This window comes from Echiichthys vipera (assembly GCF_963691815.1).
Source record: "Echiichthys vipera genome assembly, chromosome: 15".
Taxonomy (NCBI): Eukaryota; Metazoa; Chordata; class Actinopteri; order Perciformes; family Trachinidae; genus Echiichthys; species Echiichthys vipera.
The window spans coordinates 6,238,085-6,255,023 of NC_139840.1; the positions used below are offsets into that span (position 1 = coordinate 6,238,085).

Genomic DNA, 16,939 nt, shown 5'->3' on the forward strand with positions numbered 1-16,939 from the left:
TCACTTGATATAATAAATCACAGGAAACAATTTGGCACCACTGGTTAGTCAGTTAGTAAGCACATGCACGGATGCTCCAAAATTTGAGATTCATTTTGTTTTTGTTGGATGCAGTGACCTAATTAATTTTTCCATTACACCCATTTTTACCCATTGTTGAATCACCATAAATCCCCTGTGTAACCAGTACTCATCCCTGAAACGCATGCATGCACATGCACACTTGCAGCTGGTTTAGTAGGGATGAAATGTGATTAGTATCATACAAAGCCTGCTGTGTACAGTACGCTGGTCACAGTCACTTTCTGGGTAAGGAACACTAGTCCCTACAAGGAGAACCACTACATCTTAGGCTTACGACTTGTCTTTTGTCAGGGTCAGTGTAAGGGTCAGTGCTAGGCATGTAGTGATAAGTCCTCAGGGAATTAGTGTATGTCAATGCAAGTGTTCTACCCCAATTGAAACTACAGTCTAATAGACTAATACAGTAGTGAAGATCTCCCCATGCTAAACTAAATAAAGAGTAGAGCCTGCAGGCAAAGCCTCCATTGTGTCCTTCTTGTCCTCTACCTGCTTCATGTAAGTGGCGGCCAATTGTTCAGCACTCTCTCACTGAGTGCTTTCATCTTTCTGTGAACTGTTTGTGTGCATGCATGGGAAAAAGACCCCCCCTGGACACATTCTGCATTAACACATAAAAAGAGGTCAGGCCCATTACAATGTAGTATGGGCAAGGCTAACCCACAGGCGTCATATAGTGCATGGGGACCTCGGCCCCTTTACAGGCCATGATTGAGCACACACAGTTTGATTTAAAAATTGTCTATTAGTCTGCAAACAGCATGACAGGAAAGGGCTTCCTCTTTCCAGACAAAGAGAGCCACGAGGCAAATGCATGGAAAAATATGCTAATTAGATACAGCTTCAGACGTCTCTCTCTCTCTCCATCCCACACTCTCTCGCTCTCTGTATCAGCCAAATCAAATACCCCCAGCTGGGACAAGTGTGTGTGCAGCCAGCAGAAAGCAATCGTGTGTGGGAGCATTCTGCATAAGACAATGAGGATAATGAGAACATCCCCTTCCCTAGACATTGCTTCCTCTTTTTCAGTCACAGCCTTTCTTTTTTTTCTTCCACACCATTTTTATCTCTCTTCCCACATCCCTCCTTTTTATCCTCAGCTATTCACATCTCTTTATTATTCTTTTCCCTACTCCTCTCCATCGCTTTTATGTGTAAGTCGTTAGAGAAGCCTCCTACCTGAGATGCCTGGCTGGCTCCGACCGCTGCTTCTCTCCTGCTCCTGTGTGGAGGAGCCGTGAGTTGCCTCTCTCAGGTACCCTCCTTTTCCTCTTCCTCCTCCCTCTGCTCTCTCCCTATTCTCCTGGGAGTGTCCGTCTGCGGCTCTCAAGCTGGGCAGGGGCTCTAACTCGCCCCTGCACAAAGAGGGCTCGGCATAGTGCTGAGGCTGGGGATGCTGCTGCTGTCTGCCGTCCCGGTCCCTGTCGGGGGAGTGCAGCTTTCCCTTAATGCTGCTCGGGTCTTGGATCTCTTCTCTGGCTCCTCCCTGCTGTTTCCCCCTATCCTCCTCCTCGTCCTGACGCTCTCTCCAGCTCGTCTCCGCCACCTCCCCCTGCTGCCTGAGACCAGCAGAGGAGATGGGAGCAAGAGGAGCCCCCACTCTCTGCCGGCTGTCAGGGAGGAGTGGGGAGGAGTTAAGTTCAGGCTCAGGGTGGCCTGGGTCCCCACTCTGGGTCATGGAGAAATACCTCAACGCCCTCTCCTGGTGAGTGCTTGTGGTGCTGGAAGCCTGTTGTTGGGCAGGGATATAGGGGGCTGCGGTGGACTTCCCTGGACGGAGACCGTCATCATCTGCGACGCCACTGCTGCCTGGCGTGATGGTTACTGTGGTGACGGAGGCTTGGGAGGTGACGGCTGCCACAGAGCGGATCAGGGAGGCTGACAGAGGCTCTAGTTTGATCTCACCTCCGTTTTTCAGCTGCAGGAACAGCACGAATCATGTCAGGAATTCGGAATAGATAGAATTGACAACAGGAGAGCTGAAGGGGTGGTGAGGAGAAGGGATGGGTTAAATATGTTGGAAGCAGGAGAGTTAGAGATTAATGGAGGTATGCGTGAATGTCGCAGAAGATATTTGTTGATGGACGGATAAAGTGTGAGGATCAGAGGTAGGAAAAAAACAACAGATGATGGGAAGGACAGCAGCAATTCAAGCAAATTAGAGAAAACAACTGAGGAGTTCGGGTTTGCTCATAAAGCTGCAGTTAGAAAGCAATTCTGTCATTCACAAAATGGCAACAGGAAGCACAGATGTTAACACAACCGAATCATGAAGACAAAACAGACAAAACATTTCATGTCACGATTAGCATTTGACACGTGTAAGCATCTACAATCAACAACCTTGCCTGGATCTGTTACTTTAACTTTTGTTTGCATTCATATTTTCTTTGTATTTGATTATTAAAATGCATTGAATTGTGACTATGGGTCATAATGTCAGGGTCAGGGTCTGGACTGTCTAGATCAGGAAAGTGAATACAAAACCCTGACATCTACAGTTGATGTACCCATGAGCAAGGAATAATACCTAACTTCAAACTAGAACTGGGTAATAGCTACAAAACAATACAATACACAACACATTTTCATGACCAAACATTCTGTGATGTGAGTTTTTTTTAATTCCCATTCCAGACAGGTAGCAATCAGACATGGACAATGTAACTACTATTCATGCTTACGGGGAAATACACATGCATATATTGAAATGCACCATTTTCCTGTTATCCCCTTTAGGATAGAAATGAAAGAACAAAAAAGCATTTGGTTGCAAATAAATGAAACCAAATTCCGAGACTTCTCCGGTTTTTCATGGCCCTAGGAACCATGATATTATAGTGTTGTGTATTGAAAGGCAGCCTATCACCTCTTCAAACAGCTTGAGATGCTCAAACTCTATACCAGACTACTGCCAATTGATTTAGTTGTAATACAAAGTCTTTGTATTGACCCTCACACATTTTTGCACACGGTCAACATCAAGGCCAGATCCATCCAATTATCTTTTTCCCCAGATAATCTTTTTAAAAATACTGTTATGCTAGTTTATTATGGTTGGGAAGAAGCCTGAATAAACTGTGAACCATGCTTGATATGCAACGAACAAACATGTCACAGAAGCTGCTTGTGTCCAAAAATGAGGAACCATGGAAACAAACAAGACACTCTAAACATTCATCAATTCCTCATAACAAAACAACAATTACCACTTTGGCATTTCAAACTTAGAAATACACACTGGATTGCATTTATGGACATCATCAAGCTCAGCTGAGCTCAGCGAGTGTAAGCAAGACAAGACAACGCGGACCAATCAGATCGATCAGAAGCAGGATCGTTTGATGCAGCCAATGAGAAACTCCAGGCAGCAGGGGTCTTACATGTTCTCCCTGATTGGCCTCTAAGTCACCGTTACACACCGCAGAGGTTACCGGTGGCTCAGCTTCCTGTGTGGACACCAGTGATTGACTATTGAGAATATCGTGGAGGTGAGGTCAACCTATTACGAAGCATCTGACACTGTGTTTCTTGGGACAACACGTTTAGGTTTCAGTGCATATAGAGTAGCTGAGTAAGTAATACCAATTCTGATTTTACTTTTGCATTTATCTGTGGGTAATATTTCCGTGTATGGTGGTGACACATCAGAACTATGCCATCATCAACAATGACAAAATGAGATCAAAGTTCATATGTTTCTTTAAACGGTATGATGCTTCGTGATTAAACTTACAACATTTTGCTGCAAACTGACTAACAAAATGGTTTCCCTGTATACAGTGTTTCTGAGCTTCCATGTGTGAATTGTTGGTCATTTGTGACATCTAGAGGCCACTGTGTTAGAAAGCCATAGCAGAAAGAATTGGCCTGCCAAAAAGATGTTTTTCCTCTCTTTAAAGCCTTATCAATCATTATTCATTTTGTGGGGACACTTAGGATGGTTGGTGAGTGGGTGTGGGATAAGAAAACAATTGTTATTAATATTTTTAATAAGAAATAAGCAATTTACTTTACCTGATCCACCTCCCCCTGGGTAATGGGTTGAGTCTGAAATCGGGCATTGGCCCTGCGCTGGCGGGTGTCTCCTCTGGCCCCCTCTGCAGTCTTGCCTGGCTGGGAAAGGCGGTTGAAAAGGGCCATCTTTTCAGCTAAGGTGAGGGTGGACAGGTCCGGCTCGTCAAAGAAAGGCACCTGGATATCTCCCTCAGCCGCAGCACTGGGATCTTGAGCTGGCTTACAGTGCTCCTGGGTCTCCTTCTCCTGATCCTGGACAGCTGAGCCTGGCTGGGAGGTGGCCTTGATGCTGGGTAGTGACAGCGGGATGTCAGTGTGTGAGGGATGGGTGTATGTCTTCTAATGGGCGCTAATAACCATTTGATTTAATTTGAATTTTGAAACAAACACGACTATAAATGTCTGGTGATTTATTTTATTTTTTTACTGGTGATAAAACTTTTTTTTTATCTCCAACCATTAAAACATGCAGTTTCATCACCATCTGGCAGAAATGTGGGTTTCTATCTAATATGTAAAATATGGCGTTTGTAAATTGTAATAGAGGATAAGGTGAACATGAGACTACAGTGAATATATATGAGGCGCCAGCTATTGCTATTACTATTGGTATTGACTTACTACTTTTAGTTCTATGACATGGATGACAGTAAATCTTCATGAATAAGTAGATTTGAATATGTTACCCAAAGCTTAAATTACGGCTTTAAATGAAATAACTGCAACTCGTCTATATTCAAACAAAACAATTGCTGTCAAAGGCATCAAAAACAACTGTATTCTTCCACTTGTTATCAGAGAACTGAACATGCATACAAATCCCAGCTAGGAGGTAAATAATTGTGACAGCTCTGACAGATTACAGGCACAGCAACACAGACATAAGCAGATCAGCACACATATGCCAGATAATCATATAATGCACTTGGATGTTTGCAGGGGTTATGGCGATCTCGCAGCAGTGTGCTAAGTTAAACCACGAGTTGCTAAACAAACTGCAGGACATGTGAACCCAGAACATGCAGAGGAGTTTAAGTGGCTCAACCTCTGACCTTTCCATAAGATACCGTATGTAACCTCTCTCTTCACTGACATTTGTGACATGCATGTGAAAAACACTGCCTGAAAAGTGGGCATGGAAAGTATTGAATGAGTTATAGAGTAAACACTGACTTCCTTCCCCTATAAGGTGCATGCTGCTGAGAAGCAGCACACAAGGGGGGCAAAAATAAGGAGGTAAGATGAGCTGGATGAACAGATCAGCACTGCAGCCAGGAGAGGGAGGTGGAGAGCAATATGTCTCTGTGGCACATTCACATTGTTCAGAATCAGTACTCATGACAAACTACATTCATAGGAGAAAACAAGTGCACAGAGACTGGCTCAGGCACTAATTTCAGTTGGTTGCAATCAACAATTAATGGTAGAATTATAATGTATAGATGGCAAGGGAGGGATAGCTTTGTTTATAGCTTAATTGAAAAGTCATCTCTAGGTTAACAGCAATGATTCCACTCAGTAATGCTTTAATTCACCCATCACGATACATCTGTGATGCTTTAATTGCACTTTTATTGAAATCATGTAAAGTTGGATGGTTTTTCATGCGATAGAGACATCCTGTAGGTAAAAGTATAACACAGTCATGCGTATCCTACGTGGGTACAAACAAGCCCCCACCAACACGATTTCCTGGTTGATCCGATATGGAAGTGCCACAATTTGAAGTTCGCAGAGTGGCCACTAGGGGCAGGTTTCATAATAGAGCAATTTCTCATTGACCCCTATGTTAAAGATGCCGTTTTCACAGCATAATTTAACCCATTAAAGGCATGGTACAAAAAACATCCAAGTCTGTATGTTTAGGTCTTAACGCCATGACAACACAACAATGCAATTTTTTTTGTACCAGGCTAGTTTTTATTGTGTTGGAGGTTAACGTTTCTGAATAATTAGGGGCGCTCTTGAGTGACAGATAGCTGCTGGCCCTCACTTCGCATCAGAGGTGTACGGACCTCCATCCCCCCAACGTCACATCAATGCCCCTTTTTGGTGAGAGGAAATGAGGCAGAGTCAAAGTCTGACAAGATGGCAACTCCCGTAGGCGAGTACGATTGGATCAAGTTGAGTGAGGGGACCTTGATGTAGAAGCCACGCCCATTTTTTTTTCATTCTATGGGTACAATCAGTATAGCCACCTGCAAGTAAGCAACACATGCCCACTCACAGATACAAAGCACATATAAGTAAGCAGCCCAGCCCAGCTGTACCTGATGTTGGCCACACTGGTGCTGATTAAAGTGGGGCTGGGGACACGAGTTACATTGGAGTGGATTCCCAGAGGTTGTGACGATGTGGCAGCAGGATCACTTAAAAGTGGAGAAAAGAGAGTATAGATGGAAGAAAAAGTATGAAATACAGATAACACCAGGAAAATCTGATCACTGAAAAGTTCAGTAAAGACTTGAAAGATGTTGACATAACAGAGGAAAGGATAAGAGATGAACAGATATAGATACAATAATACAATAAAGAAGAGGGAAAGGAAAAGAGAGCTATTTTTTCTGATGCAAAATACACCTTTACAATCAATATCTAAGACCTACCTGGAAGCATTGACCACCTCCTTGTTGGTGACGGGTTGTGTGTGTGAACGATCCTGAACTCTTCTCAGACGCCTTTCTACGGCAACGTTTCGAGAGCGCGGTTTGGGAACGCCTCCATCTGATGCCCTTTCCAACTCCTGGCAAAATATATCAGGAAAACTTCAGTGCTTTGGTTTAGTAAAGTTAAGGCCATAACAGTGATATTTAAATTAAATAAAAAAACATCCTTATAATATGAGTTAACTTGCTGTAACCATCTGCTGTAAAACTAAACAGAGCTCTAGCTTTTGGTTTTGAGATCACCATTTTGAAACAATACTCACATATTATATTATATATAATATTCACAAATATACAGTGTTAATCAACTGTCCTTATGATTGAAATCTACATAAAATAAGAAGTGTACCCTGAAGAGAGACCTCTTGGCAGCCACACTCATCTTGGCTCTGTCGTCCAGTTTTTCTTCATCTAATGAAAAAAACAAACAGATTAATGATATTACATGGCATCATCTGCATTTAAACATATGGGAAATGTCCCTGAATGTCCTTAATTTATTTAGAAGTATGTACTTATTGTGTATATATGCAGCAGACTGAACTTACCTTCAGGATCCTGTAGCTGTGATGGGCTTAGACGAGACCTGCAGAGAACATTAATATATTAGACTACATTTTTTAATTTGAGGAACCATGATCTGAATGCTAACCTAGAACCATGCTCTGCCATCCAATTCAGTGTATTAAATAAATAAATCATGTAATTAAAATGATCCTGAAGAGATCCTGCAGATCGCTACAAGAGCCCCTCCTGTACCTATCTGACTCCAGCCGCTCTGCAGAGGTGATGGGCTGGGTCCTAAACCTCTCCGACAAGCGACTGTCTCCTGGAGTGATGTAGCGCCGAGGCCTCCGAGCACCTCTGTCCCGATCACTGCTGCTAGCCGGATCTACCTCCATTGCTGACAGATCTACTTTAGTAGGCTCACTTTTAGCGTGACGTATAGATTTAGAAAGATTGACAAGGACAACAAAAAGGAAAGGTAGAAGTAAGAAAACTATTAAAACCAGTTGGTTTGGATGTTTTAGTAGACTAGCAGTTTACCAGAAACTGCACTCAAGTTAGAAAAACAGGGTCTCACGCATTGATACTGGTGCACACGCTGAGCACAATCTACTTTAACTGCAACCCAACTGTGAAGAGCCATTACCCAATGTTAACATGCAGCAGCAGACAACTTCCAAGGGGCAAGAAATAATGCCAACTTGCCAAGTAAGTTAAGCTCGCAAAAACTAGATTTGCAGACATTACGATGAACATGATAATGGTAGATGTCAAAGCAACACTCCTTGACACATTTCATGCCACAGAATTACATTTTATCAGCATTATTTTCTGGGATCATTGGATTATTTATTCGCAATAGCTTACTGATGCAGAGTTAGACGGAGTTATTTAGCGATGCAACACAGAGCCCATGCCAGTGGACCTACAACTCTGGTTTCCGGTTGGCATTCTCCAAATAAGAGTGCCGCAGCTGTGCTACTGACACCCTGGTGTCCAGGGCACCCATCTCTCCGTTGGCAATCGCTGATGGAGGGCAGGCTCTCGATGTTTCTCTGCTGGCCCCTGCCCTCTCCATACGATACATGGCAGAATGCTGGCTTATACCTATATCTGACATGGAGCGGGTTCGTGTCTTGGGTTTGGGGGCTACGCTCATCTCCATGCTTCTGTGTTTGGCCTGAGGCAAAAGAGAGCCCTTCTGGAGATAGATTGCTGAGTCAAATCTCTGGTGCCCTGATGGATCCAGCTGCTGCTGCTGCCTCTGAGTCTCAAAGTCTTTGTCTAGTTGGGGCTCTTGTTGATTTCTCTGGGAGTCTTGCTGCTGATTTGGAGGTTCTTGTCTTTGAGGCTCCTGTGGCTGCCTCAAGTGGTCATAATGATGCTGCATTTGAGGATCTTGCTGTTGAATTTGAGGATTTCTCTTAATGGGTTCAAGGGGTTGATGTTTTGGGACCTCTTGCTGTTGAATTTGAGGATGTCTCTTTCTGGGCTCAAAGTGTTGTTGTATTGGGGCCTCCTGCTGTTGATTTTGGGGCTCTTGATGGTCTGAGCTGGGCTGTTGGCGTACAGAGGTGTGAGAAGGCTGCATTGATCTTAATACTCTCTCCTCTTGGCTGTTATGGCTAGAGAGATGCTCTCTTCCTCTTTCTCTGATCCTCTCAACATTTCTCTCCCTCCCCCTCTCCCTTGGCCTCTCCCGATCCCAGTCTTCCTCACCTCGACTCATCCTCCTCTGTTCTGGACTATAGGTCTGCCAGTCCATGTCTTCATGCAGGCCCCTATAAGGATCATCCACACTCTTTTCCCTTCGGCGGATCTCTGAGGGCAGCACAGCTTTCCTGCTCTTGAGCAGGCCCTCGGTATGGGCCTCTTCCTTCAGGGCCTGCCTGGCCTCCGATCTTGCCTCCCTGTGGGCAGCATGGATTTGGTCAGCACTCACTCTCCTTCGTGGTACTTCAGGAGGTCCAGGAAGTTTGGCAGTGGCCACTGGGGCAGGGATGGGCAAATAGGGCTGAGGGTCAACAGCAGGGCCATAGTGTTGGTAATCAGGGGCTGAGAGAGGGTAGGCTGTTTGGCCGTGGGCAGGATGGTGGCCTGGACTGGGCTGAGGCTGAGATACAGTCCTTTGCTGGGTGGGTTCTGAGCGTTGTGGCGTATACTGAGCAGTGTGCCCATGAGTACGGTGCCTGTCTGGACTCCAGTCGGGGGGCCTCTGGACGGTTTCATCCCTGGACAATCGTTCCCTTACTCGGATTCTTGGGGAAAGGAATGGATAAGGGACTTGAGATTCCAGTTAAATACCTGCGGCACTCCAAACTCAACACAAACGGTGGGACTAATAAGCATATACAAAACTTTTTTTCTATTGGATACAAAGGATGGTAAAAAATAAAAAACAAGCCACCATTTTACTATCCAACTATATTATTTTGTGTAGAGTGGTGCATTTAAAAAATTATCTGCAGACACACTTAAAACATGCCGCTCAAATCTAAATGCAATTGGCTGATTATTTATTTGCAAACACTTGATTTAATTCCCACAAAAAGATTGTATATTGTGAAACATATTGCACAAAAGTTTATGACATGAGACTATCACAGGACCAACTTCGGCTCCTGAATCCTACACTAGAATTGGAACAGGGTCAAGTAGCAGCATGCTCTGGGTTTGAATTTGTGTCTTAGATCAAACAACTCTCTCTCTCTCTCTCTCTCTCTCTCTCTGATGTCTCCGTGCCAAAGAAGTAAGCCAAACTATTTTCGTCTACAACCTTCTGACCCCTGGTAGCAAAAGGTTGCTCTAATCTCGTTGTAGAACGCTAAGCCAGACATAATTGATGGGCCTCTGCTTTATCTGACATGGCATGAAGGACTTACACAGTGCTCGTGCTACATGAGTGAACACAAATGCTAGCTAGCGTTCAGCAGCTGATAAGACCACAAGAGCAGTACGTGGGACAAATATACCAGCGAAAAATATCAGAATGTCCCCTTTTGATACGAATCGGAATCATTCAATTTCTGCAAATAGAGCGTCAGAGTTGTTTATGTGTACCAATAAAAACAATCAAGCTTTACTAACGCTCTCTTTGAATGTTTCTCTGAACATGCCAGAAGTTGCCTCTATGACTTTCACCTGTCCATACAGCTCAAAAAGACTGACCATGGGCCGTTATCCTTTCACAGGCAATCAGTAAGACAGCTATGTGACGTATCTGGGCCACCGTCCAGTCCAGAAATACATGTATACCCAAGCAGTTTAACGGCAAACTAAAAAAAAAAATTCTGGTAATCTGCTTCTATCTAGAATCCTTTTAGCACAAAACTACAGTATATCGGGTGATTAAAAAACACCCATGTAAGCACTCAAGGCAAAATGCATGTCTTATCTTATGCAATAGCATCAAAGTCACTCACAGGGTACAAGATTCAGATGTAATTTCATAGGGGTTACCAGGCCAGAATCTGAGGAGGGGGGATATGAGTGCAGCCTCAGCTGACAAGTGCTGCGTCAGTGGGTCTACGACTGACTGGGTCAGGGCCTCGAGCTGACTACTGTTGTCACCACATCAACTCTGCTTCACTAACACCACTCAACTGCTCATGAAACCCAGGCCACACACAGCCACAACCTTAACAAGAACGATGGCATTGTGTTGAAGAGCAAGTGGTCAGTTTTACAGAGTTCTGGGTATGTTTATAGAACGTGATCCGACTTATGTGACAGAAGAGTTGTTAGTGACATGGGTCAAGAACCCATGTTTCCTGCACAGTCTTTAAGGGACAGAAGTATTGAATAAGCAGAGACTGTTCTTCTACCATTTTCAAGAGTACAAAAAGGGCAGTATGGCCTACAATTTAGTGAAACAATAATTTAACCAGAACATTCAAGGTTGAATTCTCAGCTGGGATGTAAAGAGAATGGAATAATCTCTTACTTACTTTGAAGCTGATCCTGACAGTGATTTAAAAAATGGTATAGGATTATATTATAAATGAATTATGATGGTAAAAAGGTGAGTCTGCAAAAAGCTGATCCAGAAAAACAGATGAAAATGAGTCTATGTATTCAGTAAATATGTTGGTGAATAGATGTTAAGTTATAGGACTAAGTAAGGAAAAGATTGTCAGTTTTTTTAACCTACTAAGATCCACAAACTTGAAACACTCGTTAAATGGAAAAGGATGACACCGGTTAATAAGGGAAGTACTGGAACAAGTTAGCTGCATCTCCACCCAGGTCATGTTTTTAAAGTGCTGGGTTATTGTCTTGTTACTTTCCTTTTTTAAGGTGTTTCCAGGAGTACTATGACAGAGTATCTCCAGAATATTCAGAATTCAAGATATTTAACATTAGCATTAACTTTTTAAGACCCATAATAATGTTGTGAAGACATTTATAACCTCTTTCCGAATTTGTAAAGACCCACAATTACTTTGAGAAAGAGATTAGAGTGCAGGTAACAACAATTGTATTTTATAACAGAATGAATCAGCACTTCCCTGAACATCAAGTGAATGCAGCCAGCTTAAACACATGTACCTGGTGGACTATGGGTTTTGTAAGGTCTTTTTACTGATGGCATCCAGAGCAGACAGTACCTTGAAGGACAGCTGATGACTGTCTGTGTGTCACTCTCTGAGTCTGTGTTGAGAGACCAGTCGCTCTTTGACAGTGCGGCCAGGCTACAAGATGATGTGGTGAGAGAAACTTCTGATAATTCTTTCAAAGATCAGAGCAAAGTGAGCCGCACTGATTAGCTGAACTGCAACCAGGAATATTTTCAGATGTTGAGCAGTCTCATTATTGTTTAGAGGAACAGTTTAAAGGTTGCTGTGTTGTGCACTTTGATTAATAGTTTGCTAGAGTTTGACTATTTTGCTGAAGTCACTTCAAATTCCGTTCTTTACTTCAATGCTGTCAAGACAATTCACTTGACAAATATTAAGATTATCATCCCTTTTGTGGTAACGTATTTAAGTTTATAATAGAGAGTGAGTCAGAGACATAAAATATCTGCTAATGAACCGAGCTGCTGTTAAATCAGGGTTACTCTGCAATCTACCCTGCTGCCCTGCAACCTTTCCCTGATGAGCTCCCCAGAGCACCTATCCATGTGAAACTGGAGCAGGGCAGGCGTGACAGAGCTGGACCAGAGTCTAGAAAGATCCTGAGACTAGCAAACAGGTAAAAGCAGCAGGCTAGTTAGCTCAGCAGCAAGCTGAAACTGCAAACTCGTGAATTTTTCCTCTTTTTTTCCGACTTTTCCTTACTCAGGTTATCACACAAACCGTGAATGATCATATGACCCACTTTTTTCTGAGCGTCTGTGGCGACATTAAGTTAACAAAGGCCTTTAAGACTCTAACGTTTTGTTCTACGACATAAAAAACGTGAGTAAATACCCCACTTGTGAATTTTTCAGCTTCTTTATGATAACAAGCTGCTGAATGACACGTCATCACGCCGTACAAGCGAAATCAGTTGGCAGCCAGTGCCTTTTACTTCTGGTGATGGCATTTACATTTCAAAAATCATAAAAGTGGTAGTCATTTGCACAGATTATCTTGCTGAACAAAACTTTTGTTCGTGACAGAGCTTTTTTTTTTCAATGGAAAAATTCCGTAGGCTTTTAGTTGAGGGAACCCAGTCTGATGCTAACTTTTGGGTTGGTCTACAAAAATACATCGTTACTGCAGTGCTCTATAGGAGAATCATTTATAATGTTGTGACATAGATGTGTCTTAATTCTTGAGTCATGATAGATTTTAAAGGTGTATTCATTTTTTTTCTTCAAAGGAAATAAAGTAGCCCAAAATCAGGTATGCAAGTTCAAAATTTGGGACTATATTTGTAATATCACATCTTGAGTTAGAGTTATTTACTGTATCAGACCCATTTCTTGAAGTATGTTAAGTGGTCGGTATCAGTTAATGTATTTTCTGAATGCTGTAACCCGTTTCTTATGAACTCACCCCTGCCTATTAAGGATGCTCTGGGCCTGCTGCTCTATGAACAAATCCCCAGGTGAGATGCCGTAGCGAGTCGAGGGCAGGGAGTTCCGGCGGGCAGTGCGAGGGGAGCTGGGCACCGCTGTGATGCTGTAATCCTTGGTGGAGGCGGGGCTTGGCTCCTGATGGGCACCGTCCTGGTGTTGTTTGGGGTGTTGCTGCTGCAGCTGCTGGGGCTGCTGCTGAGGCAGATGTTGCTCCTGAGTTCTGGTTCTAGAAGTCACTGAGTGCTCTTGAGCCCCACCACGCCGGTAGTTCTCCATGTTCAACGCTCTTTCCCGCTCCAAAAGTCTTTTCTGTCTTTCTTGTGTGGGGGGAGGGGCTTGGTTTGAGTGGGCACGGCTGGAGGTGGGAACAGGGGCAGGATCTGGGTGAGTCCTCATGTAAACCCTGCCCACTCCAGAGCGATATGGCACCCTGGGCTCCCGTCCTTGTTCCTCAGCTTCCTGTCTGTCTCTTTCTCGCCTGGCAGTCATTTTCCGGTCAGAGGTGTCTGTATCACGCCGGGAACGGTAGCGTGGTGTGTAATCGATGTCCGCCTCCTGATCCAGGAGGATTCCATAACGCTCTGACAGCTGACGCCGGCGCTCGGCTTTGTAGCGGGCGATGCGTTCAGCCTTGGAACTGAGGCTGGTGGAGTCCGTCTGTGGGCCAGATGTGGGCGTGGAGGAGGTGGATAATGATACTGGGTCAACATACACCACCATAGGCTCTGGGCGGCTGCTGCCAACCCCACTTTTGACCTGCTGCTTCCGGGGTGCCTCCAACTCCTCTCGACTGTAGCGCCTCACTGTGGTAAATATTGGAAATACTCCATTTTATCAACAACAGTCTTTGACTTCCCACAAGTATGCCACATTCATGTCACGTGGGAGTTAATGTAATGCTTACCCATCACACAAGGTTCACAGGGATCTGAGGCGCGGGTGTACCGCGGAGGATCCTCCTCTAGCATTCTGTTGGCTACCAAACCACCAGGCACCAGCACAGGTGGAGCCTCACTTTCCATCCCCTCCAGACGCCGGGCTATCCTCTCTTTCCTGCCAGAGACAAAAGCCGGAGGGTAAAGGTCGGCAGCTTTTAAGCTAAGTTTTTATGAAAATATTTAGATATGTTTATGTGACAATGCAGTGTAGTGAGCCCTGGAGATACCTGTTCATTCCTAAATCGGTTGTGACAGGTCCCTCAAAGTATTTCTTCAGCTCTGAAACTGAAGATTAGAAAGAAAATGTAAATGTAGTATCATAAAAATGTCAAAAGTAACAAACTATTCGATTTATTTTGAGTTAATGTGTGTGGTTAGAAACAATGCACACCCTTGGGAAGCACGGCCAGAAGTTTGGCATCTGTATCTGAAATGCTCTTGACCAAGGTGGTCTTGTCACCCAAGGAGAAGTCACTCTGAAAACTGAAACAACAGAGTCACAAACTTGTTGTTATCAAGATGAAACTTGTTTTCAACTTTATTTAAAGTAGTTGACTAGAATGGCTTCCCTCCCAACAGTAAACAGTAATTATTGGAGGATGAGCAGCTTCTTTATTTGAATGTACTCAGTGATAAAAGAGATGCACAGGGGTGATGCTGAAAGTAGCAAACCTATATTGCTCTACAACTTGTTCAGATAAAATGCTGACATTCAATAGTTTCCACAACTCTGCTTAAAACGCCTTGTCTTAAAAAGTGTGATGGCAGGTAAAGGTGAAACTCAGCTGGTGCCACTTCCAACAGGATCCAGCTTAAGAAATAGGTCATAAAGCCCTGCCCCTCCTCCAAGTGGAAACAGACAACCAAGGTCTTCTCTTAATGTCTTTACATGTCATAGTCAACCAGTCACACAAGCCAGGATAAATAAATTCACCTTTTTTTCTTTCCAGAACATTCGCAATCAATTCTTTTAACAGAGGCGTACAGTTTGTAATTCTCATTTCCCAACTACAGAAGACTGAACTGGTGAGGCATGTTGTCTTCAGTTTGTATCAACTAACTGTACTGGTTAGTAGATAAGATTAAAGTTAAAACAGCTTGTTTACTGTACGTTCACATTGATCAAAAGGTTGTGAATTTTTGTGCCAGATGGCTAAAGAACCAGAGGAAACAATGTTAACTAGTGCAAAAAGGGGGCTGTGTGCAAAGTCTTTCTGAAGGAGGTAATATAGCTGTAATGTCATGTGAACAAAAAGTGCCTTAGGATAAGCTGTTCCAGGCATCTCCAGCTTTAAATGCTTACTGTGCATAAGCTAAAGCGCTCTACTGTCGTTAAACCTATATCCTTACATATCCCTATCTTGATGACTGAGCAAAATTGACACACATGTAAATACTCTTAGAGAACAGAATATGCTATTTGTGTAGCTCCACTACTGCTTGGTGACTGCAAAAAACTCACCTTAAGGCTTCTGTTGGCAATGAGGCTGAGCTGCAGAGCTTGGTGCGAGCTTTAGATGCAAATTCTAAAAAGAAAGATAAGACTCAGTCAAACTGGAACAACAAAGAAAACACACTTTTTACATATCCCATATTTCTGTACTGATATTGGTAGTATTGGAACATGTTATCCTGGTAAAAATGAACTGTGCAGTAGATCTACATTGTAAAATAGCTCACTTTTTGGATTGATGGATCATAGTACAACTGTTAAGACAGCATTCAGATATGTAATGATGAGTTTCCGTTCGGCTCATCATTCTTTTTTTCATACTTTTTAAAGGGGTAACTATTCCTCTGAGAATATCGAGCAGACATTGTGCATTAATACCCTTCCTGTCACTCACGAAAGTATCGATAAAAGCATGTGTGCTGTGTTTTCAGTTGTCAGCTGTCTGTGCATACTCCAGCCCGCTGCTGATGTTGTCACTGTCACAATGACAGGAGGAGGTAGAAGTGCCACAAAACGCTTGTGGCAGCATGAACTTAGCACTGCGGATCTAGGGTAGGCAGGGAAATTTGATCACAGCAATACAAATAATGACTCTCAAGTACAATTCTGCTTGTGCAGTGTTTTAACCAATGGTTTTCAGGAAAAAGGACGCTCAGCACCTCGTCACACTGCTGCAGTTTATTAACTGACTTCGCCAGATAGACTGATTTGCATTGATTTGGGAACTCTCGGTTTGAGATCTTTTAGGAAGGGACGGAAATACTGGTTGCTGATTGGATAAATCATCTGTCTATCACCAACATAGGTGGTGATAGACAGGCCAAATCAACCAATCAGATCAACAAAGCTCAGAAAGTAAACATGTCTGTAAAGGATATTTGTTGTTTGTGTAATGTGAATTTACGGATAAAGGCACAATTTCAGGTGCCCGGTCCATATTCCAACAGAATGATTTAAGAGAAAAAAGCGTTAGCGTGCGGCTTGCTCGATAGCTGCGCTCATCTCATCCACAGAAGCCACTGTTATTGACACTGAACTGTCGCTTCTCATTGCGTCACACTTCGAGCCGCCTCAAAACCAACCCTGATTGGTTCGGTCGCTTAGGCAACCTTTTCCGAATTTTCTCTGCCACAAGTTACCAGACCGATCTGCATGTAAAATACAATGGGGCTAGACGTTTATAATATTGATTAAATATGCAGCACACCTATTAATAATCAGAAAAAAACACTGTGTATTGAGTGCACTTTTTCCTTTCGGTTCATTTCAAACT

At 43.4% G+C, this 16,939-nt stretch overlaps 1 protein-coding gene across 4 annotated transcripts in view; it reads right to left on the reverse strand.

Moving 5' to 3' along the window:
- Positions 1-16,939, reverse strand: part of LOC310957589 (supervillin-like) — a 49,448-nt gene that overhangs the window by 21,736 nt on the left and 10,773 nt on the right. For all 4 annotated transcript variants that reach the window (XM_083928219.1, XM_083928217.1, XM_083928216.1 and 1 more), the window contains exons 2-15: positions 15,676-15,739; positions 14,605-14,696; positions 14,441-14,498; positions 14,180-14,328; positions 13,253-14,078; positions 8,201-9,529; positions 7,524-7,694; positions 7,313-7,350; positions 7,114-7,175; positions 6,705-6,841; positions 6,369-6,467; positions 4,099-4,387; positions 3,465-3,530; positions 1,261-1,999 (exon numbers count right to left, since the gene is read on the reverse strand). In XM_083928219.1, coding sequence (XP_083784345.1) covers positions 1,261-1,999; positions 3,465-3,530; positions 4,099-4,387; positions 6,369-6,467; positions 6,705-6,841; positions 7,114-7,175; positions 7,313-7,350; positions 7,524-7,694; positions 8,201-9,529; positions 13,253-14,078; positions 14,180-14,328; positions 14,441-14,448 — 3,913 coding nt within the window. In that variant the 5' untranslated portion in view covers positions 14,449-14,498; positions 14,605-14,696; positions 15,676-15,739. The remainder of the gene's footprint in view (positions 1-1,260; positions 2,000-3,464; positions 3,531-4,098; positions 4,388-6,368; positions 6,468-6,704; positions 6,842-7,113; positions 7,176-7,312; positions 7,351-7,523; positions 7,695-8,200; positions 9,530-13,252; positions 14,079-14,179; positions 14,329-14,440; positions 14,499-14,604; positions 14,697-15,675; positions 15,740-16,939) is intronic.